Source organism: Cervus canadensis, chromosome 32 (genome assembly GCF_019320065.1).
Source record: "Cervus canadensis isolate Bull #8, Minnesota chromosome 32, ASM1932006v1, whole genome shotgun sequence".
Classification (NCBI taxonomy): domain Eukaryota; kingdom Metazoa; phylum Chordata; class Mammalia; order Artiodactyla; family Cervidae; genus Cervus; species Cervus canadensis.
In genome coordinates this window covers 16,444,046-16,468,223 of record NC_057417.1, presented here as the reverse complement: position 1 = coordinate 16,468,223, position 24,178 = coordinate 16,444,046, and the positions used below count along the sequence as shown (strand labels likewise).

Sequence of the window (24,178 nt, the reverse complement as noted above, 5' to 3'; positions counted from 1 at the left end):
GCCGGTCCAGCAGGGCCTCAAGGGCCACGGGAAGGAGCTTGCAGTTTTGCCAAGAGCAGCGGGGACCTCGAAGGGTTGGAGGCTGGGGAGTGACTGGATCTGATCTCACTGCAGTCGGATGGGAGGATGACAATGCATGCGTTCTGGAAGGAGGTAGGGTGCAGGGACTCCTTGGAGATACTGAGAGATGCTCTGAAGGGAATAAAACAGGGCATGTGCTAGACCCGGGCTTCTCATCCTCTGTGGCTGGATAATCCCTTCCTCTGTGTGTGTGTGTGTGGGGGGGTCATCCTGTACATTTCAAGGACATAGAGCAGCATCCCTGGTCTCTAACTGCTGGATGCCAGGAGCAGGCTCTCCCCCCACCCTCTTGTCGTAAGAGCCAAAAAGATCTCCAGACATCCCAACTATCCCCTGGGGTGGGGCCAACATCACCTCCAGTTGAGAACCACTGTTCTGGACAGAGGGTGGGAGGGGCCTATTCGAGAGAAGGTTGGGAAGGCGTTCCGTGCACAGGCGTCTTTGCTTGGAGTAGGATCAGGAGTAGCCAGCTGAACGCCTGGGGAGAGACTGATTCGGAGGAAGAGGTGATTCCCCGGCGTGGGAGAGAGCAAGGGGGTCTGGGGAGGGCTGAGGAGAGGAGAGCAGGCGAGGACAAGGGTGACAGGGTTAGACACGCCAGTTTGCAGGCCATGGTAAGGGGTCTGGGTTTTTTCCTAAGCGCTACAGAAAGTCATCAGAGGGTCATAAACATGCTGGTGATGTGACGGAGCTGAAGCCCCAGAGTTTAGGGGCACAAGGGGACTTTCTAGGGTGATGGGCACGGCTTTTATCTTGGTGGGATGAGGGCTACGTGAGTGCATGCACTCATGAACCCACTGAGTGGTACGCTTTAGAACTGGGCTCCTGCATTGTATGAACATTATGTCAGTGTAAAATATATATATATTTGGCTGCACCAGGACTTACTTCTGACACTCAGGATCGTCAATCTTTGTTGCAGCATGCACAGTACCTTTTACCTTCGGCATGTGGGGTCTAGTTCCCTGGCCAGGGATCTCAAACTCAGGCCCCCTAAATTGGGAGCGCGGAGTCCTTGCCACTGGACCACCTGGGAAGTCCCTATGGTGGTTTGTTAAAGGACAAAAGGCAAAGCTCACCCTAGCTATTGTGAGGCGGGTGGACAGAGTGGGTGGAAAGCAGGAGACGTCCTGGCTGAGGTCGTGGCGCTGGGGGTGGAGAGATGGTCTGATTAAAGATCTCTTCTGAAGGCCAAGCAGAAGGATTTTGGATGTTAGGGGTCAGGGACTGAGCTAGTAGATGGTCTGATGAGAATTTCAATCCAGAGTGGTGTAATTTCAAAGGCCATAAAAGACCAATAAAAGGTTATTTATCTACTCTTTTTTTTTTTTTGCCACACCTCCAGGCATATGGGATCTTAAGTTTCCTACCAGGGATGGAATCCACGCCCCCTGCAGTGGAGTTCAGAGTATTAACCACTGAACAGCCAAGGAAGTCCAAATTGTTACTCCCAAGGGCACAGGTGTGCTGGTGGGAAGAGCTGTCCCTTGGCCGTGCCGCCTGTCCTTAGTCACTCAGGATGTCCCATTTCTGCCCATCACCTGAACTGCTATGTATATAACTAAGACTGTCTTTATTTTTTAATAAGGGGAGTGCCATCATATTTCTGGGACTTCCTTGGTGGCTCAAATGATAAAGAATCTGCCTGCAATGCAGGAGATCTGGGTTCAATCCCTGGGTCAGGAAGATTCCCTGGAGAAGGGACTGGCTACCTACTCCAGTATTCTTGCCTGGAGAATTCCGTAGACAGAGGAGCTACTGTTTGTGGGGTCGCAAAGAGTCGGACACGACTCAGCGACTACCATTTCACTTTCATCATATTTATTTATTAAAGTATCTAAAAAATTTTAAAATTTGGCTGCATTGGGTCTTCGTTGTTGCGGAGCACAGGCTCTAGCGCGGGCAGGCTCAGTAGCCATGGCACTCAGGCCTAGTTGCCCCACGGCCTGTGGGATCTTTATTTCCCAACTAGGGATTGAATAACTTGTCTCCTGCATTAGAAGGCAGATTCTTAACCACCAGACCACCAGGGAAGTCCCTAAAGTTGTCTTTAAATGTGAGTCATTTATTTATTTTTTTTTTAATTTTTTTTTTAGTTTTCTTAGAAATAACTTTATTTTTAAAAAGTAATATGGAATTATATGAAAGGCAGCAAGCATGTAATACTTGAATAAGACAATTTTCTTAAAAAACTTACACATAAGAAATGTGTATGGTAGAAATTTTAACATTAACAGAATGCATTTAGAAACATTACCAAGAATACAATTTGTAGCCACACCTTTTTTGGTTTCTACTAGTAACGCTTTTTTACCACTTAAGTATGCTGCTGCTGCTGCTGCTAAATCACTTCAGTCGTGTCTGACTCTGTGCGACCCCATAGACGGCAGCCCACCAGGCTCCCCCGTCCCTGGGATTCTCCAGGCAAGAACACTGGAGTGGGTTGCCATTTCCTTCTCCAGTGCATGAAAGTGAAAAGTGAAAGTGAAGTCGCTCAGTCGTGTCCGACTCTTAACGACCCCATGGACTGCAGCCTACCAGGCTCCCCCGTCCATGGGATTTTCCAGGCAAGAGTACTGGAGTGGGGTGCCATTGCCTTCTCCTAAATGTGAGTCATTTAAAAAGTAAATCTTGCTTTTCAGGGACTGCGAATCTGGAGAGATCCTGGCTGGGAGAAGGACTTGAATCTCATTGTGCTCCCAGCCTTTCGACCCTCCCTGGAGTAAAAAATGGCCTGATTAAAAAAAAAAAAAAAAAGTAAAACCTGAATGTGTTTATTTACAAGGCAACCTTAGCAAACCAGGGTTACTTGTTATATCTAGCAGGGGGATGATAATAACTAGCCCAATAAAACCAGACAATGTTATTGAATGAAAAATTCAAAATAATGAAATACTTGAAAACTAAATTCCTGAGGAATGGGACATTTTTTCTAATTTATTTATGTTTAATTGAAGGATAATTGCTTTACAGTATTGTGTTGGTTTCTACCAAACATCAACATGAATCAGCCATAGGTTTACCCCTGTCCCCTCCAAGAATGGAACTTCTGATGCTTATGTAACAAGGGCCTATAGTCATGGCTAGGCCTTAACTGTATTCAAAAATCAATTTGTAATCACTTATCTGTGTTTTTATAGGAAAAATATTGAAACAGAAATGAAATTAGTGACTCTAGGAAGTACAAACAAGGGCTTGAAGTCTCTGATGCACACTTGGGAGGGGGTCATTAGATCCCTTGGAGGAGAGCTTGGTAAGCCACTCCAGTATTCTTGCCTGGAGAATCCCGGGGACAGAGGAGCCTGGCGGGTCGTGGTCCATAGCGTCAAAAAAAGTTAGACATGACTGAAATGACTGAGCATGTGGTACGCATCCTTTGCTGAGCGCTGGGACCTGCTTGGGATCCTGACCCAGCACATCCAGCACAGCCAGGAAATCTCAGGACGGCCTTAGGATGGCTATAGAGTTAACTTTTTTTTTTTTTTTACTTTTTGTTGTGAATTTATTATTTACCCCTTTGCCAAAATCCAATGAGGCAGGGATTCATAAAAATTTTGGGGAGTTCTCTGGAGGCCTAGTGGTTAGGATTCCAGGCTGTCACTACAGTGGCCCAGGTTCAATTCCTGATTGGGGAACAGAGATCCTGCAAGCTGCACAGTGAGGCCAAAATAAAAATAGGTACAGAGTTTTTAAAGAGATCCTCTATAGCAGCCAAAGAATCAGTTTTACCTCTATTACTTTTCCGAGGGACAGAAATCAGGAACTCTGGCATTTGTCCAAAAGCAGTGTTAAAAATATCTGCTCCATCAAGAAAATGATTTGACGATCACTCCTTTAGAAAGAGCTTAATTTACATTTCAGATGGAAATTTTTCTTGGGAGAATTGTAGATTCACATACAGTTATAAAAGAAATAATATAGAAGGGAATTCCCTGGTGGTCCAGTGGTTAGGACGCTGTCCTTCTACAGTCAAGGGCCAGGGTTCCATCAAGGTTTTAAAACACGTCTGCAGTGGGGCCAGAGTGGGGACCTCCTTCTAGCTCCCGGGTGATGCTAGCAGGCAGCCACAGAGGAGCAGGCGCTGTCCCCAGCTTCCTCTCGGGCTGGTCTCCCATGTCGTCCCCCTGGCTCACACTGACGCCCTCCCGGCCTGCAGGACTGATCTTGCCCCACGCCTGGCTGTTGCTTCAATGCCCTTAGGGATCTGCTCAAATGCCACCTCCTCAAGGACATGGGTTTTACTCCAGCTGCCTAGGCCGTCAGTGGTCATGGGAGCCTTTCTCAGTGGAGACAGGGAACGCTGAGTCAAGGCCTCAGGGCGGGGCCCAGTGGATGAGGCTGGGAGTTATCCTTGACCGCCTGTACACACCGCAGACATCCCCGAGGAGCAATTTCTAAAGTGTGGGTATTCTAAGAAATAAAAAAGCAAAAACATTTCTTAAAAAAGGGACTTCCCTGGCTGTTCAGTGATTATGGTGCTGCTTCCACTGAAGGGAAGTGTGTGTTCAATTCCGGCTACTAAGATCGTGCCTGCTGTGTGGCACAGCCAAAAATAAATAAATAAATAAACAGGACTTTCCCTGGTGGTCCACTGGATAAGAATCTGCCTGCCAGTGCAGGGGCCTGGCTTAGACCCCTGGTCTGGGAGATCCCACATGCTGCGGGCAACTAAGCCTATGCGCTGACCGCATGCTCTAGAGCCCACACCCTGAACAAAAGAAGGTGCTGCAATGATAAGTCCCCCTCGGTGGCAGCTAGAGAAAGCCCCTGCGCAGCCACAAAGACCCAGCGCAGTCAAAAATAAATAACATAAAATTTAAAAAGAGAAACAGGGACTTCCCTGGTGGTCAAGTGGCTAATACTCCGAGCAGAGGACCCCAGTTCAAACCCTGGTCAGAGAACTAGATCTCATGCCTCAACTAAATGTTCGTATGTGGCATCTGAAGATCCTGTGAGCTGCAACTAAGACCTGGTGCAGCCAAATGAATTAAAAAATATAAACATTTATAAAGGGTGGGTCCTCCATGATGCTATGCCTTTAACTCCTCTGCAAAGACTTCACTCCTCCCCCTGAGCTTTGACAGGTTGTCTCCACCCAGAACTGAATCTATTTTTTGGTTTGTTTTTTGGATAGCTTTTTTATGGCCAGTGGCACTGATTTTTTCATACAGAGTCATGATATCATCTTTTGTCAAAAAATTGACATAAGGAGTTGATTTTTAAAACTATGAAATTTATGAAAATTCAGGTGGTTCCGTGACGTGGTGAAACTGAGCAGGAAGACCTAGTGGGGCTCCTGGGCACAAAAGCCTTTCTGTACCCCCTATTTCTTGTTTGCAGGAAATAGGCTTCATTCAGCCTCCACAACCTTCCCTGAGTTCCAAATGGTTGTTAATCAGGGAAGGTGGAGGATGCAGAGATAATGGAGGAGTAGTCAAGAGACAATACTGCAGCCTTAGAGCAGGGTCCTGGTTCCCCCTCACAGGATACACAGAAGACTTTTGAGCTGTCTGGCAGCTCAGGTGGGAGAAGTTAACAGTACGCTGCCCACCAACAGGTAGACAGATCCCAGACTGGTCGGAATCAGAAAATCGATGGTGCTGACTCCTAACTGTCTCATCACCAACCTCAGAAGAATGTTCACGAGTGGGTCACACCCTCTTTGAACCTTTCATAATTAACTCCTCACTACCCCCTCCGGGTTGGGACAATCTTGAGGGTTATCAGCCCTCTGTGTCCCCCTTTGCCTGGCAAAGCAACCAAATTATCCTTTTCTATTGCACCCAAAACAGATTCAGTTTGGTACAGGACAGAGTCTGGATTTTGGCTGCCAGTCCAGGCAAGCTGACCCCAGCGGATTACTGTCTTCAAGGAGAAGGCAGTGTTGGGCAGGCCCTCAGGGAGCAGCTAGGATGTCTAGAGCCCAGGACACGTCCAGGGGAGGAGGAGCTGTATAGCTCCCGGGAGCTAGATTTGGAAACACATGGCTGGAGGCGTTAAAATGTTTAGAGCAACTCTCAGAGGCGGTTAGTGACTCAAGGTCACTGAGCCAGGGGACTGTCACGGTCAGACTAACCATCTAGGCTAAGGAGCGGGCACTTGAGAGAGATTAAGGAAGGTTTAGGAGGAACATAGTCATTTAGGGACTAGAACTGTTTAAGGACCAGGCAAACACCATACCACTTCTTAATTTTTTAAATCAAACACTTTATTTCCACATAACAAGCGCAAAAAACTCCCAAACACTTTAACAATACAATTAACGCAGTTATGAAGTCAATTATATACTACTCAAAGCCCCAAAAGGTCAATCAGCTTAACGTTCCAAACATTTCCAGACGTGGTTTTTCAAAGCTACCTTTGGTTTTTGGAAAAACCAGTATGGAAGTCAATATACATTGAATGCATTGAACAACATTTGCTTATATTAAGGTGTCCAACAACATTAGCTTACACCTGGCAAGTTGGAGCATGATCTGAAGTCATACGCTGAAATACATACACAGGTTCTGCCCCCGCAGCTCCTGCGGTGAGGAGCGAGGGCCGTGAAGGGGGAAGAAAAAGGCCAGTCCAGGCTGTGGCATTTCTCATTTTGTAACAGAGGTATGAGAGTTAACACTAGAACACTGTCAAGTCATTAAGCTTCATGTTCCAAATGGTCTCTTGCTGAGGCTTGAGATGGGCACAAATGGTGGGGAAGATGAAGTCACAGGAGAGTTTTGAGCAACAAGATCCCAAAGATGCTCAGAGAGGGTAGGAAGGAGCAAGCAACAGTTTCCCATTGTTCTCACATTATTTCAGGGTGAAATTGTGAATAAGTTCAGATAAAATGTTCAAATATTTGCTTAGATTTTTTTTTTAACTCGGTTGCTCTATGAGAACCCTCATACATAGCAACTTTGAAACTTTCGTTATAAAAAAGAGCGTACAAATAAATTCACAAAAAAGAGACAGTTAATGTTGAGCAGCCAAAAAGTCATGGTTTATTATATCTGAAGAAAGTTCATAATTCAAACACAACCAAACTGTACATTTTACAATCACATTCTATTTGTAAACAGTTAAAAGCCACTGACTTCTTTTGCATCTTAGGACACAAACAGTTAGAATCAAGGCAATGAAATGATGGCAAATTCTGTACTGTTAAAATTTTTACCCTTGTTTAGTCTCTCTTCTTTGACTAAGCAAGCATTATAATACCATTTGTGGGCAAAAAAAGGGGGGGGTGGGGAGAAAGAAATTTTAAAAATGGTGTAACTCGTTAGTTTGCAACAACATTTAAAATTTTCTTTATACAACGAACAATTCTGTAAGCCCAATATCTTGGTTACAGTATGCATAGTTACTGATTTCGGCTTTAAGGTACAACAGTTAAACATTAACACAGTCACGAGAGCGGAAACAGAGAGCCACTTGATGGGATTACAAAAAATTATTACCTATTGATTATTAGCAAACCATCATCACTCACTAATAAAAAGACAGCATCTGAAAGCAGAATCTCAAACTCCAGCTTTAAGCATTTTTTTGTTTTTTTCTTTTTTTTTTTTTTTGGCAGAGAAAATTCTTAAACAGAGCAATATGTAGTATCAGTGCTAAAAGTTGGGGTTTTTCTTTTTTCCTATAAGAAACTACAAGGAGTTTTTTTTTGTGGTTTTTTTTTTTGTTTTTTTAAACTGGGGAACTGGTTTTCCTGAGAACCATGCTCTTTGATTTAGGACAGGAATAGAAAAACAAAAGAACATGGCCAAATGCTGCTCCTTTTTCCCAGAGATAGAAAGCATCTTTTAAATCATCCTCCATTTTTTTTTTTGTCTTTTAATTTTTTTTTAAATGATGGAAGAGTAAACATTTTTTTTTTTTCTCAAAAAACAAACAAAAAAATCTGTAAACAAGAAGGCTCAACGTGGGAACCTTCAAAACAAAATGGAAAGCCTATTCAAAGTGCAGGGCCCGTCCTGGGTGGCAGGTGGGCTGCAAGTCACAGCTGTGGCCACAGTTTTTCAAACTGCAGAGTGAAATTCTTTAGTTTTATAACATGAAAAAACTGGTGCAATACTTTCATTTATAGTCCTAAGTCAGTATCATAACTTGATCTTTTAAACTCCACGATACCACAATAAGGTAGGCAAACATCAAGGCATAGTAGAGAGCGCACACCTTAAGAACATCCTTGAGTAAACATTTACACTGGAACGGCTGCCCTCCCCATATTGCCGAGTAGACGGAGAGAACACCCTTCAGTGCAAAGTTAAAAGCTCATACATTATCAGCCCAAAAAACTTGTTTGCAAAAAGAAGAGAAAAAGAATGAATGGGGGGGGGAGGGGTAGGAAGGGGGGAGAAAAAAAAAGAGAACTCAAAGGCTAAACATGATGAATATACACAAGTGAGCTCATTCTATACGGCTTAGCATGTATGGCGCTATTTGGGAGTGTAAATAGATAGATACCTTTTCACATTATAATATTGGCCTGCATGATTCAAGTATTCAAACTGATATGTTTCAGGGAAAACAAAGTGGAAAATGTGCAGAGAATAGCTGTTCCCACAGGTGGCCCCTGGCTGCAGGCGGCGAGCCCAACTTAGTGCTCCTTTCTTTCGCGGCTTGAGGTCGAAGTTCGTGAGCCTAGTCTACACTGTTACATGGACTCTCCACCCCCACCCAGGTGGTCAACAGAAAGAAAAGCATTAATGGGGGATGGGCTGCTAATTCCCCGGGGGTCGCTGCTGCTGGGAGGACCCCACAGGCTTGTGGAATAATGTGGGGTCCCCCAGAGGGAAGTGCCATGAAGGTCTCCACAGTTAGTTCCCGACAGCCCAGCACCATTCCAGTGATTGAGATCGGTCCGGCTGGAGAATGAGTGGGAACAGTCGAGGGAGCCCAGCCGGCTCTGGCTGGACCCGAGAGACTGCCAGCTGGGAGAAGGGGTCAGAGACTGACTTTGTGCAAAGAAACGACTGATCTCCTCTTCACTGGCAAACTCAGCAAGAATAGTAGTGTTCCCCAGTACACACCTGGAGGAGAGAGACACAAGTGGGCCTGGTGAAGACGGGGGGCCAGCTGCGGGGTGTGAGCCACAGTCGGGGGGAAAAGCAGAGGGCAGGGCACACAAGGACGCCGAGGGCCCTCCCGCCAGCCCGCGTGCACCCCAGCGCCCAGGGCTCTCCCGACCCAGACATGCCACCCAGCTCTGCTGAGGCGTCAAGATCACGTCCTGTCTCCTAACTGGCAATTTAAGGGACTTTCTAGGGCCACTTTGATCTGGGGTGATGCGCTCCCTTCTGAACGCTGTCCTTGGAGCCAAAACACAGGAGGCCGCAGCTGCTCTGAGGTGCTCACTGCCGGGCCGCACGTGGCGGCCCAGGGGTGGTGCGCAGGGTCACCGGCCGCACTTCCAGCTGCCCGAGGGGGCCCTAACAAGGATTCCGAAACTGCGACCCCAGGGGCATTTTCCAGGCACCTGCGCAGAACGGGCAACTTACATGTGCAGAGACTTTTGTGCCTTCACTACCTCTTCTTTTGAACTGTAACGGACCAAAGCGTTTCCATGTGGGAGGTTCAGGTGGAATGTTATCAGTGGGCCATGCTGCATGCACAGAGTACGCAGAGTTGAGCCATCAATCTAGGAGACAGAGCCGGGGAGCTGCCAGTTAGACGCACCGCCGCGGGGACCGTCCGGGGAGGTGGTCCCAGGCTGGGACTCTGGTTCTCTCTCTTGCCCAAGGTCCTTCACTCCTGGTGCCACTCTGCACTGGGACTCACTGCTGTCACGGGCACAGTGCCTCCCTCCCCGCCTCCGCTGGTCCCAGAGCCGTACCTCTGTGGCCTCTAGACTCCGGGGCACTCCCCAGATCCCCAATTCTTTAGTTAGCCATTGCCCCTGCTGTGGCTTCAGGTCTTCTCTCTTCCCTGCCCTGAGGACAGGATTCATCAAGGCACTGCTCCCTGGGGAGGAGGGGGGTGGGCTCTTAACACCCAGCCTCCAGAGGAGGGGGTCGTCCAGGGACTAAGAAAATGTTCTCATCTAAACAGGCAGACACGGTTTCTCAAAATGCGGTACAAGGACCACCTGCATTAAACTCATCTGAACGTCCTGAAATGCAGACCCCTGGTCCTAGCCCAGGTCTGCTACATGAGGGTCTGTGGGGTGAGATCTAGAACTCTGGTTTTGATCAGCTCCCGTGCATTTCATAGCGTAAGAACCACAGGATCAGACCACCAGCCTGCCTGAGGTATCCGAAGACCATTCTCTGCCAGGCCTTGACACCTGTTCAGTCCGCTGAGCAGGCCCGGGCAGTCCTCATCTCAGACTCACACCGGCATGGAAACCTTTGCTTCCATGCGACCTGGAACCAGGACACCATCTACCAGGATACCTGATGTTCTTACCTGAGGTGTAAGGTTTTTTAGAACAAGCCAATTTGTTATTCTCCCTGAGCTGCTCTCACCCCAGCTGGAACCTAAAGAAGGAAGAAAAAGGACAAGTCAGTCTTGCCAGACTTTGGCCCGAATGACTATTCAGGACAAACACAGCCCAGTTACACTGCAGAGATCCAGAAGGATCACCTGGGCTCAGGGCGTCTGTCTCCTTCCTTCTTACTCACCTGTGCTTCTACCTGGGGTATGCTCCCCGCAGGCCAGGATGCCACCTCACTCCAGCTCTGACCAGCAGCTAATTCCTGGGGCACATGGCTTAGCCTCTGGGGGTGAGGGGCTCAGAGGGCTGTCAATTCATCACGGTGGGCGAGTGAACCAAAGGCCAGATGCCTTTGGGCTCTTCCCATTTATAAAGCTAAACCTATTCCCTACTTGGGGAATAGCCTAACTTCATGATCATCTCAGGTGCTGGATGACTTTGCACGCACGTCCCACAGGGTGCGAAGTTAGAGGGGATTTAAGAGCCTGCGATCACCCAGACATTCCTTGTTTAGTCTGGGCTACGATAGGGGCTCTGCATCTGGCTTTCCTGTCCGGCCCCAAGGCACCGTCTCCCTCTCCCACCAGCCGAGCTCAAGACATGATCCGGTCACTCCTGTCTAAAGCTGTTCAGAAGAACCTCAGAAACCCTTTAGAAGATGGCTACATGTCACAGCTGAAGGCCGCTCAGCACTCCCCGAGCACCACCCCAACCCTGGCCAAGCTCCGACTTCAACAGGAAACCTTGTGTTTTCCCAGCTCTCGGCGCCTTGGCCTACGCTGTCCCTCTGCTGACGTGGCTGACTCACACACGCTTCCTGATCCCGCCCGACTCTATCCACCACCCTGAGGGTCAGGGCTCCTAGGCCACCTTTATGACGCCCCCTCATCATGCACCGCCAGGGGCTGAGCTGGCACCCAGAAGATGCCTGCGGCCTGAAAGAATCGCTAACACATCACACCAAGCTAACTTGCATTTAGTAACCTGGAAGAGACTCAAGTGTTCTTTTTACATAATTAAAACCTTCCCTCTAAGGAAACATTTTAAGTTTTATTTCAACCAATCACTGGTCTAAAGATCGGAAATTATTATTAATGAGGTTTCACTACAATTTTCAGCCTGGAGATGAGAAAACTTCGTGCACTTTGGGGACAGGGGAGCAGATGAGCCCTGAGCCATGTTTGTGGCTGTGTGTGCAGTGTACGCTGGGGGAGGCGGCGGGGACGTGATCCCGTGTTAGATGTTTAGAGAAGGAGCAGGGGGGTGGGAATCATTTGTCCCAGGGTTCCTAGGACAGGCCGCTTTAGGCCTGTATGGTTAATTAACAGCACCCCCTTTCACTCTGAACTGTCCCTGTTTAATCAATAAATTTTCTGATAATCCTAAGTACAGGCCAAGCTTTCACTCCAAAACAGGCCCCATCCTTAAAGGCCCAGATGGGCTATCCCCACTGACCCCGGGTTCATCAGATGATACTTCTCCATGTGACGTGGTGTCAACACAAGTCTGCCACATACAGGAAGTTACTACACCGAATGAGATGAGTTCTTGAGCAGCTTCTGAAAGGAGGGGTCCCCATTCTACTAACTTCACTGCTGACGGGTATGTTGTTTCTGGGGAAACCCAAGTAACGTGGGCAAAATTTAAAGTAAAATTGAAGACTCTCAAAAGCATGGCCGAAGACAGTAATGAACTAGGAATCTTATGCTGCATTACATTCTAATCCTACTTTATAGAGGACAACGCAGTAGTCTCCTTCTCAGGTCTGTTAAACTAGACTGCTGGTTCTGGCTGGTGTTCAGTGAATGAACCACAAGAAACCACCGTCTTGCACGTTGTCTTACCTGGGGTATACCTGGCGTCAGAATTTCCCCATCCTCCACCTACTCGAAGGGGAGAATTATCCCACGAAGACAAGGGTGGCTTCTGACCAGTCAGTCCCGGAGGTGGGCGGGACGGAGCAGTGATGTTTTTAGGTGGCAGAGGGACCTTCCACAGCTCATGAGCCAGAGAGGTGTTTGTAACTGAACCAGGGGACCATGTCAATTTGGAATCACTATTTCTGGCTACTCAAAGGAGAAAAACAAAGACGGGGAGAAGGGAGAGAAATGCTTTCAGAAAAGAGAAAATTTAAGTAATGACAGTACCCATTCCTCCACTAAAAGCAGATCAAATAAAAATAAACTTTAAAAAGGAACCTGCTCCCTTGGCTCAAAACAGACTGTCTCATTAAAGTTTTAAGACCTGTGAGACCCTTAGTCCAGCTAACACAACAACACACTGAACACTGCTTTGAACTGCTCCAAAGAGCAAGTGGGAACTCCATAGCTTAACAATCATAAGGAGTCCCTCAAGACTGATACTCAGACCACTGGATTTTAGCATTTTGCGGTTCACTCATGAAAAAAGTAGCCTCGACTCAGGGAGTCAGTCCTCACAGCAGACATTCACAGCATGCCACTGGCCTGCTGGGCTTGTGGCGTACTTCTTCTGATCCTCACACACTCTCTACTGAGGTTCAGAGAGGGTAAGCAATTTGCCTATGGGTCCAGTGCACGACCAGGAATACAGTAAACTAAATAAAAAAGAAGGCTAAAAAAAGCGGGGGGGAGCAGAAGCCAACAGAAAAATTTTATAACTTCCGTCACCGTCAACTGTTTTTTCTACCTGATCACAAGGAGCATGTCTTTAAGCCAGCACATCTCAAACTGTGATGGGAAGACTGCTCACCACCCAGCTTACTACTGGCTTGTGACAGTACGAGAAATTCAGAGTGAGCGTTTGTAAACTTTGAGAGCACTCTGACACTGCTCTAACCCCCAAGGCTGTAATCATTTTTCTAGCAATTTCAAGTTCGGGTTTACTGTATTTTACAAAAGTGATCCGTCTGCAAAGGACTGGGCGTTAAAAAAAATAAAAGGTCCTTCACCACGGATAGTTGAGGACTACTGCTTTGAACTAAATTACATTTAATCTCAGATGAGAGTGGCTATTCAGTGAAACCTGATTATTTTAACAAATGAGGACTGGATACGATACATTTTAGAAGGGGGCGAAGAGTGTCAACACTGCCGCCCCAGTCCAGAACGCACTCCCCCAGCCGCCCGAGGCGACTCCGGGCTGGCCGGGCGGGGGCGTGGGCCCACCTGAAGCGCTCTGTGCTGTGCTGCTGAGGGGAACGCTGTGGTTGGAGGCACGAATGGATGACCAGGCACTAGTTGAAGGCAGCGTGGTGTTCAAGGATGAGGACGACCCTGCACGAGGAAGAGCCCCGTGAGCCACTCGTTAGGGCAGGAGGCCCGGCGTTCGGGACGCAAACGCATTCGGAGAGCCTGCGGCTGAGGAGTGTGCCACAGGTCGGACACAGGCGTCCTCAGGGCCTCGGGCACGGCGCCCACTACGGCAGTCTCCCTCTTGCCTCCACCTGGGCCCAGAGGAGGTCCCTCTCCCACCCGTCTCCCCGTACGTGTCTCTGCAACACCGGCTTTGCTTCCCAGTACCAGGCTCCATCTGCGTCCCTGGCCTGTCTCTGAACTCGTGACTTCTTGCTGGGCAGCTCAGCAAGGCTCCCTGGCACCGGCACCAGCAGTGGGCCAGGCCTTTGTTCCTCCCCACTGTGCCCCATGTTCTCCAGAACCTAGCCTCTCTTCCTGTTACTGCAAATCCCCTTGATGGCTACTCTCTAGTTTAGCTCCAGACCCGACCACTCCGTGAATCTCTGCAGCAGTTCCTGCTGCTGGATCCTTTCACTAGCTACAGGACACGAGCGCTCACTGCCCACGTTCTCCTGTGGAAGCAGTGGTCCCAGGTGTTTCCACACACAGCCGTCGCCTAATTCAGCCATTTCAGAATGACGAGGATTCTTATCTCACCACTGTGACCTGGCAAACATCTGTCAACAAACTATGTAGTTGATAGAAAGTGTTGACTGTTTGACATTTCCTTTGTTACAAACTGTTTAAAGGGATAGCGGTGAGGATGTATGTTACAGACAAAGATCTATCCTCCTTCATTTTGCTCACCTTTTCTCTATTGCGTGTGTGCGTGGCATTCCTGTACATGGTAAGAAATTACCCCGTGGTAGGGAGGAGGAGGATTTTATGTGATAATCCATTGCAAAGCGCATCCAAATGCATGGACCCTTAAATTGCTCTTATTTTCACTCTGACAGACCAAGAAAGTTTCTCCAGAGGAAAGTTCTTTAATACCCAGAGTGTGAAAACAAACAATAATATAACATCTTTCATAAGAAAGCCATTTCTTAATAACCACAATATGGCAACTTCTTATAAAAACAGGTAAATACAGTTATTGGAAAGCAAATGTCTGTTGGTTCTTTGGGTTAACGTAACTAAGTTAATATACGTGTTCACCCTATCAAGTGATAATAAATCCTCACCAATTAAAAAGTGGCTGAGAGTCACCTGTGGTGACCGAGAATTCTGTTACCACTATCACAGCCCCTTGGGTGTCAGGCGCTGTGCTGTGCTGGAGTGACCCCTGCTGCTCAGTTTCACGTCTGCCTTGAGCCCTGCTCACACGGCCCTGCACCCTTCAGAAACCGTAAGCTGCACCCGCCTACGTACCACTGTTCCTGTCCCTGAGGTGGTCAACTTCCCGCACAGTATTAATTGAAAGATTGTTTATGACACTGCCAGGAGTGACGTAAGGGTCAGTTTCAGGGTCAATGTTTGGATAACCTTTCCATGGTTCACCAGGGCGAAATTCTGGAAATAAAAAACTTAAAATTAGTTCAGGTTTAATCATCATCTAAAAATCCACTATTAACGATCCCAAAGTTTTATTCCTAAAGTCTATGCAATTCTCAAATATTTCCCAATATTCTCAAATTATTTTTCAACACTCTAACAAGGCTGATTTAATATCACAACTAATATAAGCTATTATTAATGAGTAACTTGTGAATTTTTGCATGAAGTAATTTCCCTGGGTTTATATATTTTTCATATTTTAAAGTTCTTTATTACAGTCACAAAGCTACAGCAACGTGGACTGGACAAAGCAGGCCCTAAGTGCATTTCTGGTGATTCCTCAGTTGGTAGAAATGCTGTCATGTCAGCCCCCAGACACCGCTGGAGAAGAACAATGAACACAGGTTTCTATCATTCTTCGTGCTGGACTAACTGACCCTGCCTTCACAGCACACAGGCACCGGGAACAGGCCAGGTCACTCAGCAGCCAAACCCGATGCTCAACTTCTCATTCTCCATTTCTGTGCTCTCCCCCCACCCTTTGTGTAGTTCAGGCCAATCACACAGAACTGGGGCCAAATCATTCATATGTCCAGAGGTACTGAAATCTTAATGGAAACAAACTCTCACAAGAGAAGATGCCAGCATCTTACCTGGTGGCCAATTAACACTGCTAGAGCCGTTAGGCGATTTGGCACGTGGCCAGCCATCTCCTATTGAACCTGGAGGACTGGCTGGTGAAGTACTGCTGTTCATATAGTCATAGGGAACAAACGGAGACTCTTCCAGCCTGAAACCACTTGAAATAGCACCTGAAAAAGAGAAAATGGAAGGGAAGTGTGAGCAAAACACCATCACATTTATTTCTTGTAGTCTGTCAAACACAGTAAGAAAACCTTTCATTAGATCTGTGGGTTCCAAACTGTGTTCTATAGCTTAGGTGAAGATGTCAGAGGAAAAAAGCCCTGAACTTTCTTCAAGACCTCAATCACCTCTCTCCAGTGGGGTCCTGGGCCTCAGTGACAGTATATTCATTGACAGAAAAGCTGAAGGACAGAGGGCAGAAGGAGAGAATGCATGGTGAGGAGGTGAAGGGCCGGCATGGAAAGAGTTTGGGGGGAAAATTCCAGCCAGTGGGTGAGGCCTGCACCAAGACTGGAGGAGGAAAACTGCCACTTCTCAGGAACTGAAAGATCACTGGGTCCGAAAAATAGTAAATGGGAGAGTGAACAACATGAAGGAGCTGGGCCCTGATCTTGAAGGGCAGCGACGACCAGGACATTTTGTCTTAAATGCTTGCAATTCAAAGACCCTGAGGTGGGGTGCTGCGTGTTCTAGCTGCCCCGGCCCCACCACTGCAGACTGACTGATGCCCTGTCTGTTCCCTCAAGCCTTCACAATTGGCAACACCCTAGGATTTGGCAATGAGTTCACTGTATCTAAGGGTTTTAGGAAGGGAAGTCATACTAATACAGTTCCATTAGTTCTGAAGTCACATGTGCTGTAGTGTAGAAAAGAGAAGGCAGGCTAGCACGGAAGCAGGGAGACCATTAGGAGACGCAACAGATGCCTAAACCAGAAAGCAGAATGGGCACTATCGAGATGGACTGGATGGGGAGACTGGAGGGAGGAGGAAGTCGAGAATATCTCTCAGGCTCAAATATCCACCAACTGATGAGTACATAAACAAAACGTGGTACATGTGATCCAATTCAACTATAAACAGGAATGAAATACAGCATGCCGCAACACAGATGAACCTTGAAAACATTATGCTAAGCCAAAAATGCCAGCCGTAAGAGACCAGATATCACATGCTTCCACTTACACGAAATGTCCAATACAGACACATCTATAGAAAACAAAAATGCTAGTGTTCACTTATGGCTAATGGAGGTGGGAGGGATGACACCAAAGGGGTTCCTCCGGGGTGACGGTGTGATGGGCACACAACGCTGAGAATGTACTAAAAGCCACAGAAGTGCACACTTTAAAAGCAGGCCTGTCCATGTAAATTATCTCAGTAAACTTTTTAAAAAAGAGAATGCCTCTTAAATTTCTAGATTCAATTTCTGGAATGGGGAGGAGCAAGGGTGAAGAAAGTGAAACCTATCAGATCCCTCGGGGGTTCTCCCGCCTACAAAAGCTTTTCCGAGTCCCCCATTTCTTGTTTGTAGAAAAAAGATTTCGGCCTCCTAGACCTTCCCTGAGTTCCAAATGGCTGGTTCAATTAGGGGAGGGAGGGAATACAGAAACAAAGGAAAGGCAGTCAAGAAACAACAGTACAGCCAGGCCCTGCTTCCTCCTCCTCCAGCCGGGTGGAGGGCGGTGACTGCGGGCTGAGCAGGAGCACCGGACCCCCGAGGATGGACCAGAAGGCTAGTGGCGGAGACTCCTGAGCCACCACTGTGTTATTTCACCACCCAGAGGACGGTAACACCCCTGCAGTCCACCCCCTCAATCCTGCCTATAAAAAACCTCTTCCCCTGAAAACCACGGCGAGTTGGGCTTTTTGAGCACTAGCTGAACATTCTCCTTGCTTGGCCTTGCATTACACTATTCCAAACTCCGACATTTCCATTTGTTTGGCCTCACTGTGCGTCAGACACGCAAAACTGGATTTGACAACAAAAGGAAAGTCTCTTGTCTATTGGAGATTTTGAAATAGATATGAGGAAAGTTTTGGTTCATGGACCCAGGGCTGCTCCAGCTATGAGCTTCTGGTAAAACACAGGACCTCAAGTCACTCACTGGCGGGCACTAACGCATCCCTGACTTGAATCAGTGATCCCACCAACTCCACTGCCCTCCCTTCTCTGGCGTCCTCATCGAGCTATTACTTTTATCTGTGTGAGCTATGTATCTTAGCTGAATTAAAGTCACTTGGAAATAAAGTAGGATATATAAAGTAGTAGTTCTAAGTAATATAGTGACTAAGCATGATTGCCAAATTTCAAGTGATTAATTCTTATGCAAGAACCAGCAATAATAAAAGCACTCCCTGTCCTCCGCTTGTTAAAAAGAAACAATTTCTACTTATTAAAACTTCATTTTGTTAAAAAGGAAAATAGACGTGACTTAAGTGTTAGCCATGGTCCAGTTACATTCTATCAGTCAATACATGGGAGAACATCAGAAAAATGAAACATAAAATTTATGTGGGAGGTTTTAGTTTAAGCAAATAGAGCTGGATTTACACTGGAGAAATGGCCCTGTCTTAGAGGGAGGGCACTCATGACGTAACAATGATGGCAACAGCAATAACGAGGAAGGCTGAGACCCACTGGTCACTTATGTGTCTAACCCTGGTTAGTGCTTAAGTGCTTCAGAAATATTGCCTTACTCATCCTCAAAACACCACAAGGGGTACTATTATTACTCCCATTGAGCAGATGATGGACTGAAGTTCAGAAAGGTTAAGTTACTTGCCATTGCTAATACATAGCAGAGATAATACACTGCAGTTAAGTGTTGATTCTAGAATCCGTATTTCTTTTGACATTTTTTCATTGTCTCAGCTGCCACTTTTAAGGGAAACTCCAGATGTAATACAACACTGAGAGGCATGTTAGCTTAGAATTCAGGGCTGCTTGATTCAGGTTCCAGTGTTCCTTCAATTACATGGCAATTTCACCTTCAATTTCGGGTAATCATCAGTCCAGTGTGTACAAAGCAGCAACCTGACCTTTAAGCCAAGGTTAGTCAAAGTTTTAAGAGAAAATCCAATGAAAAGGAAAGGAATCGATGTCACAAAATATCCTTTTAATACTAAACAGGGGAACATAGATCTGATGTTACTTAAGTTAGAAAACAAGTCTCTCCTAGCTCTTCCTTATTATCTAAAATAACTAAATCCTGTCAATTTTGCTTCCTACATAAACTTTTTTTCTGTAATCACAAAGATTTTGGAATCATTTTGTTGTGGGTTCCCTGTATATAGCATACAGTCAGGTTTTACTTTGGGATTCAATATGAATTTCTTTTAATAAATTAGTTTGACCCACTTACATTAATCAAATTGATATATATTTGGTTCTAGTTCTTTCATATAATTTTATATGATACCTTTTATTTCTTTATAAGCAACAGCCCTCAACTCTGAAATGAACGTATTCCTGCTCCTGAACATTGTACTTTTCTCTGGGCGACGAGGGGCAAGGGGTTTTATAAACTGGTGAAGAAAACAGAATCTTGGGACCATAAAGTATAAAGTATCACAAACACCCCAGAGCCCAGTCCAACCCTCACTGCTCCACAACTCCGGGGTTCAACGTCCTTGTCTCCACTCTGCTCCCCTGGTGTTTTGACTGTGGAAGGTGCACAGAGAAGAGTTAGCACAGAAGGGCTAGGCTGCACATGGCAAAGAGCTCCAAGACCAGCCCTTGACGGTTGCTGGGCTCCTGTAGCTCACAGAAGAGCCTGTCAGCTGCCAGATAAGAGTTCCTTTGCACAACCATGGCCATGCAAGAGTTTCCGATAACAACGGGACTTGTGGTGAACATCTATTCTTCTGTGCATGGGGCCTGGATCATGTTTTTTATGTCTCAACACACAGGGAACCCAAATCAAAATGATTCCGAAATCTTTGCAATCACAGAAAAAGAGAGTTATGTATGTAGGGTCTGCAGGGTGCTAGAGATTGACACATAAGTGTGTTCCAGGACTATTGACTCCTGATAAAAACTGAGGACACGAAGGCTTGAGTGAGCGTCTCTGCTTGGCAATACTTTGTACATGTTCTCACACACTGCTGCTGGGAGAATCAAGTCCAAGAGATCACACTGAGAGGGGAAGACAACAGAAAGCTTCTTTTAGTTTCTCCTGGACTCTCTTCTATGCACCTTCTGCCTTTACTGATTTTAATCTGTATTCTTTCGCTGTAACAAACCATAACCATGAATATTATAGCTTCTCTGAGTTCTGTGAGTTCTCTAGGAACACTAGTGTACCTGGGGATCTCTGACACAAACAGTTCTCTTGACTTTGCCCTTTCTTCTCAGCTCCACAACTATCTTGCTAGCCTGCTAAGCTTCACTAGATGGAGATAAAAATAGAACCTGTGTAAGACTGTGATGCAAGTTATCAGAGCCAGCCAAACATTTCCCACAGGCCTCTCCTGTCTCCGGGCTCAGCCCATCTCTGACGTGAGCCTGAATACTGCGATCAGATCATTCGTCCTTAAAAAAAATGATCTCCACACTCCTCTGCTACTATTAGAAAAACAGCCCGCATTTTCTATAGCATAGAAATACAAATGCCAATAGAGCCAACCAGGTTTTATAAACAAGTGAAGCAAGTTGCCTTTAGAAAAAAAATCCCATGGTCCTTCCTCAAGTAGAAACACAATTTCAGGGAAATATCCCTCTGGTTAGGGAGTATAGAAAAATATTTCCCCACCAGGGGGAGGGGAGTGGGAAGAACCAGAGAGTAAGCAGCCACTCAGCTCGGGATGGTGACAGCTCTGGAGCTTGGCACCGGCAGATCTTTCCATTCTGCAGAGATTCCAGAAATCTGAACACGAAACTTCGTGAACGTTTGAACGGATGCTGGTTCCAAAAAACTTATTTTCAAAATGGTGAGGGTCTAACAGCACGTAACACACAGACCGGCCATTTGGTGATTGCTCCTAAAATACATGAAGTTAGATCCCGATTTTACTCTTATAAGGGAAAAAGAACAAATGGCACCAAAATATTAATAATAGAAATAAAATGATTAGCATTTCTCTTTGTAATGTAAGGAAAACAGAAAACAAAGCAAACACAAAGAATGTGCCTGAGAAGAAGCCTCTAAGTCTCCACCAAGATGAAGAGATGTAGCAAGAGAAGGAAAAGAACCACGGGGCAAACAGGAGGAGTTCAGGGAGAAAATGACAGTGTAAACAACCAGAGTTACTACGATATGAAAAAGCACCTTCGTTAAACAGGCTGAAAAGCTTAAAACACAAAAACACAACCTTTTAAAACCTGAAATTTAGAGGGAATTTAGCCAGTATTTTTCAATAACTATAAATAGAGTATAACCTTCAAAAACTGTGAATCACTATACTGTATGCTTGTAACTTGTGTAATACTGTACATCAACTCTACGTTAAATTAAGAAAAAAGAATAGGAACCTACACTGAAGTAAAAGAAAAGCATCAACTTCCTCATTATTCTGAAGAGAATGTTACTAGAATATGTTCATTAGACTGCTATGTATACAGGTATAAAAGTATTTATTGTCTAAGCTAATTACTAAAAAATTTAAAAATTCACTGCTCACATTCCAGGTTTATGCAGAATTAAACAATAAAATGCATGGTAAAAAAATGATAAAAAGATAAAAGTTTAAAAAAAAAGAGAAGATAAAGTACAAAATGTAAAGTTACTAACTGAATTGAATGAAAAACAATAATAGAAGATACCACCACCCACTACTTGCATGTCTCACGCCAGGCAATGAGACAGGAGCTTTATGTTATCTCATTCAACCCTCAGTAATTCTACGATGCTTCCTTTCCACTTCACAGATGCAAACACTATGCAAGAACTAGGATCAAATTCCAAGTGTGACTTCAAAACCTATGCTAAATGATGACATGCCACTTATACAATGCATACTACACACCGGAATAGCATACCAAGCACTTGAGAATATGAAACATATTATACCTACAACAGCAGTGCGAGGAAGGAAATATTTCATTTTTACAAAGAAACTGAGGCTCAGACACGTGAAGCAGACATGGAAAAATTTATTTTAACCTGAGAAGACAGACAATCAAATGGCAGAAACACTTCTCTGGGTCTCCACAACCTATCTCTCCACCCATTCTCCTCCAGGTTTCTTTATTGCCACTGGCTCCAAGATTCTGTCCTTATTCCCTTCTGTGCTCCATCAGTCTGGGCAACCTCGTCCATATCCACGACATCAACATTCTGATGAACACCGAATCTTATTCCAGCCCAGATTTTTCTTTTGAGTACTAGGCCTCTACTGGGCTTGTCCATGTTGAGGTATTTTCAAAATATTAACACCACACTCGAAAATCAATCCATTATCTGCCCCAGCAGGCCTGTTTCGTTTCCTACATTTCCTCTACCAATAAACGCATTATTGTCTACTCATCCTTTCACCTAACAAAGGTTTCCCGAATGCTGCAATGCACCCAATGGGACTAGGTAAGCAAAGCACAGACTCACTCCTCCCTGTGATGGAGACAGGCCCAGATGGATACTTACAGAAGACAGACATGCATAAGAGGTGCTATTCAAGCACAAAGCCTGGAGGAGGCTACTTGGGAACGACCCTTGAGCCCAGGGTGAGGTACAAGATTGGACTGAGGAAGGAGATAAACGGGAGGCGCATTAAAGATAATCATGCATTTGCAGAATGAGCGAAGTTAGTTACCCAGTCCTTTTGTCCTTAATTCTAATGCTCCCTTCAATGCACTCCCTCTTCTCAGGTCTGTTTCCCACTTTCTCTCTCTCTGACTCCTTTAAGCCTTGGGCACCTTTAGGTGGCCACATGCTTCAGGTTTAGAGTGATTTTGCAGGCACAGAAGTTTTCCTTGACTGCTCCATGCCTACTACAGCAGCTGTACCCTGCTCCTCTCCTCTCGCTCAGGCTGCCAACCCCCAGACATGCCCGTGTGGCAGAACTCACCAGGCTATCCTGTCTCTGAGCTTTTCTCACGCCACCCACTTCATGTTGTTCTTTCTCCAGTCCTTTGGTAAACTCTCGAAGACTCGGCTCAGAGGAGCCCCTGTTTAAAGCCTTTGCAGACCCGCCACACCCATGGTTTGTTATTCCTTACTCACTTTTCCACTGGATTTACATTCTTATACTGTTTCTCCTTTTATATGTATTAATTCTCAGAGCACCTGTCACAGCAAACTAAAGTTGTTCACACGTTTATTTTTGCTACCAAACAATGAGGGCCTTCAGAGCAAGTACTTTTACTTGCATACTCAACTGTATGCACGTATATCTATGTCTTCCAGGCGACTGAGCACAGCTCTTGGAAAGCAGAAAATACTTCATTAACATTTACTAAATGAATGGATAAGAAACTGCAGAAATCAAGTTTGTTTTTTTTAATGGTGGAAGTCTTTAATCCCTTATATCAGATTAAACTGAATAAATGTTAAGCGGAACATTAAAACAGTAAAATAAGAGCAAAAATCTAAATGACCATCTAAAGAGGGAATAAGTAAAAAAATAAATGTGCTCCGACCTCTCTTTTTCACAATAGCACAATGAAGGTCTTTCACTTTGTTTTAACTAAGATTCAATAACTAATAAAGCACTTTTCAATAATGAGGAAAGGTTCTTAAGAGAATTTAGCTATGAAAATATATATTTAAAAATGAGGTCTAAATTTGGTATTTGACAGTTTTTAAGAAGTCAGAATATAAGAACGCCATCTTATACCATGTTTGCTGGAGTTTTGATCCAAAGATGTATTCACAGAAATGCTGTCCACTGTAGTCCACTTCCTTAGTCTTGACTGTGGCTCTTTAATACTGCTCATATCCATATTTACATTCAAGTTTGAGTTCAAGCCTAAAAATAGATAACAATTAAAAAAAACCACTTTATAAAAATATAGCACATTCTCCTTCTGGTACCACAACTTTCATTTCCTAGAAAAACGTCTGCAGTTAATCTGATGTTTTCAATCCTGTCTAATGTTCCTTAATAAATATCCTGCAAATGTGGCGCAGCCAAATGATTACAGACAAAGGCAAGGCAGGCAGGACAGATACTCTGGGCTCCTGGCCAAGGTCATGCAGAAACGTCAGAAGAGCGAGCCTGCCTAGGGTACCAGAGAAAGCAACACACAGAAATTCTAGAGAGCTAGCTAATACTCAATAATACACATTTTTAAACCACAAAACTGTCAGTACTATACTTGCATTAACTGTGGAAAACTACTCCTATAATTTTGATTATTTTTAAATTCCCTGGCAAAATAAGAGA

At 45.4% G+C, this 24,178-nt stretch overlaps 1 protein-coding gene across 6 annotated transcripts in view; it reads right to left on the bottom strand.

The window, feature by feature from the left end:
• Window positions 1-6,267: 6,267 nt before the first annotated feature.
• Window positions 6,268-24,178, bottom strand: part of TNRC6A (trinucleotide repeat containing adaptor 6A) — a 96,323-nt gene continuing 78,412 nt past the window's right edge. For 5 of the 6 annotated variants that reach the window (XM_043456481.1, XM_043456482.1, XM_043456485.1 and 2 more), the window contains 8 exons: window positions 23,630-23,761; window positions 15,867-16,025; window positions 15,088-15,228; window positions 13,648-13,755; window positions 12,346-12,567; window positions 10,474-10,544; window positions 9,567-9,706; window positions 6,268-9,098 (listed from right to left, as the gene is read on the bottom strand). In XM_043456481.1, coding sequence (XP_043312416.1) covers window positions 8,723-9,098; window positions 9,567-9,706; window positions 10,474-10,544; window positions 12,346-12,567; window positions 13,648-13,755; window positions 15,088-15,228; window positions 15,867-16,025; window positions 23,630-23,761 — 1,349 coding nt within the window. In that variant the 3' untranslated portion in view covers window positions 6,268-8,722. Of the gene's footprint in view, window positions 9,099-9,566; window positions 9,707-9,901; window positions 10,030-10,473; window positions 10,545-12,345; window positions 12,568-13,647; window positions 13,756-15,087; window positions 15,229-15,866; window positions 16,026-23,629; window positions 23,762-24,178 lie in introns of those variants that run through there. The other variant, XR_006267107.1, reaches the window with a different exon arrangement.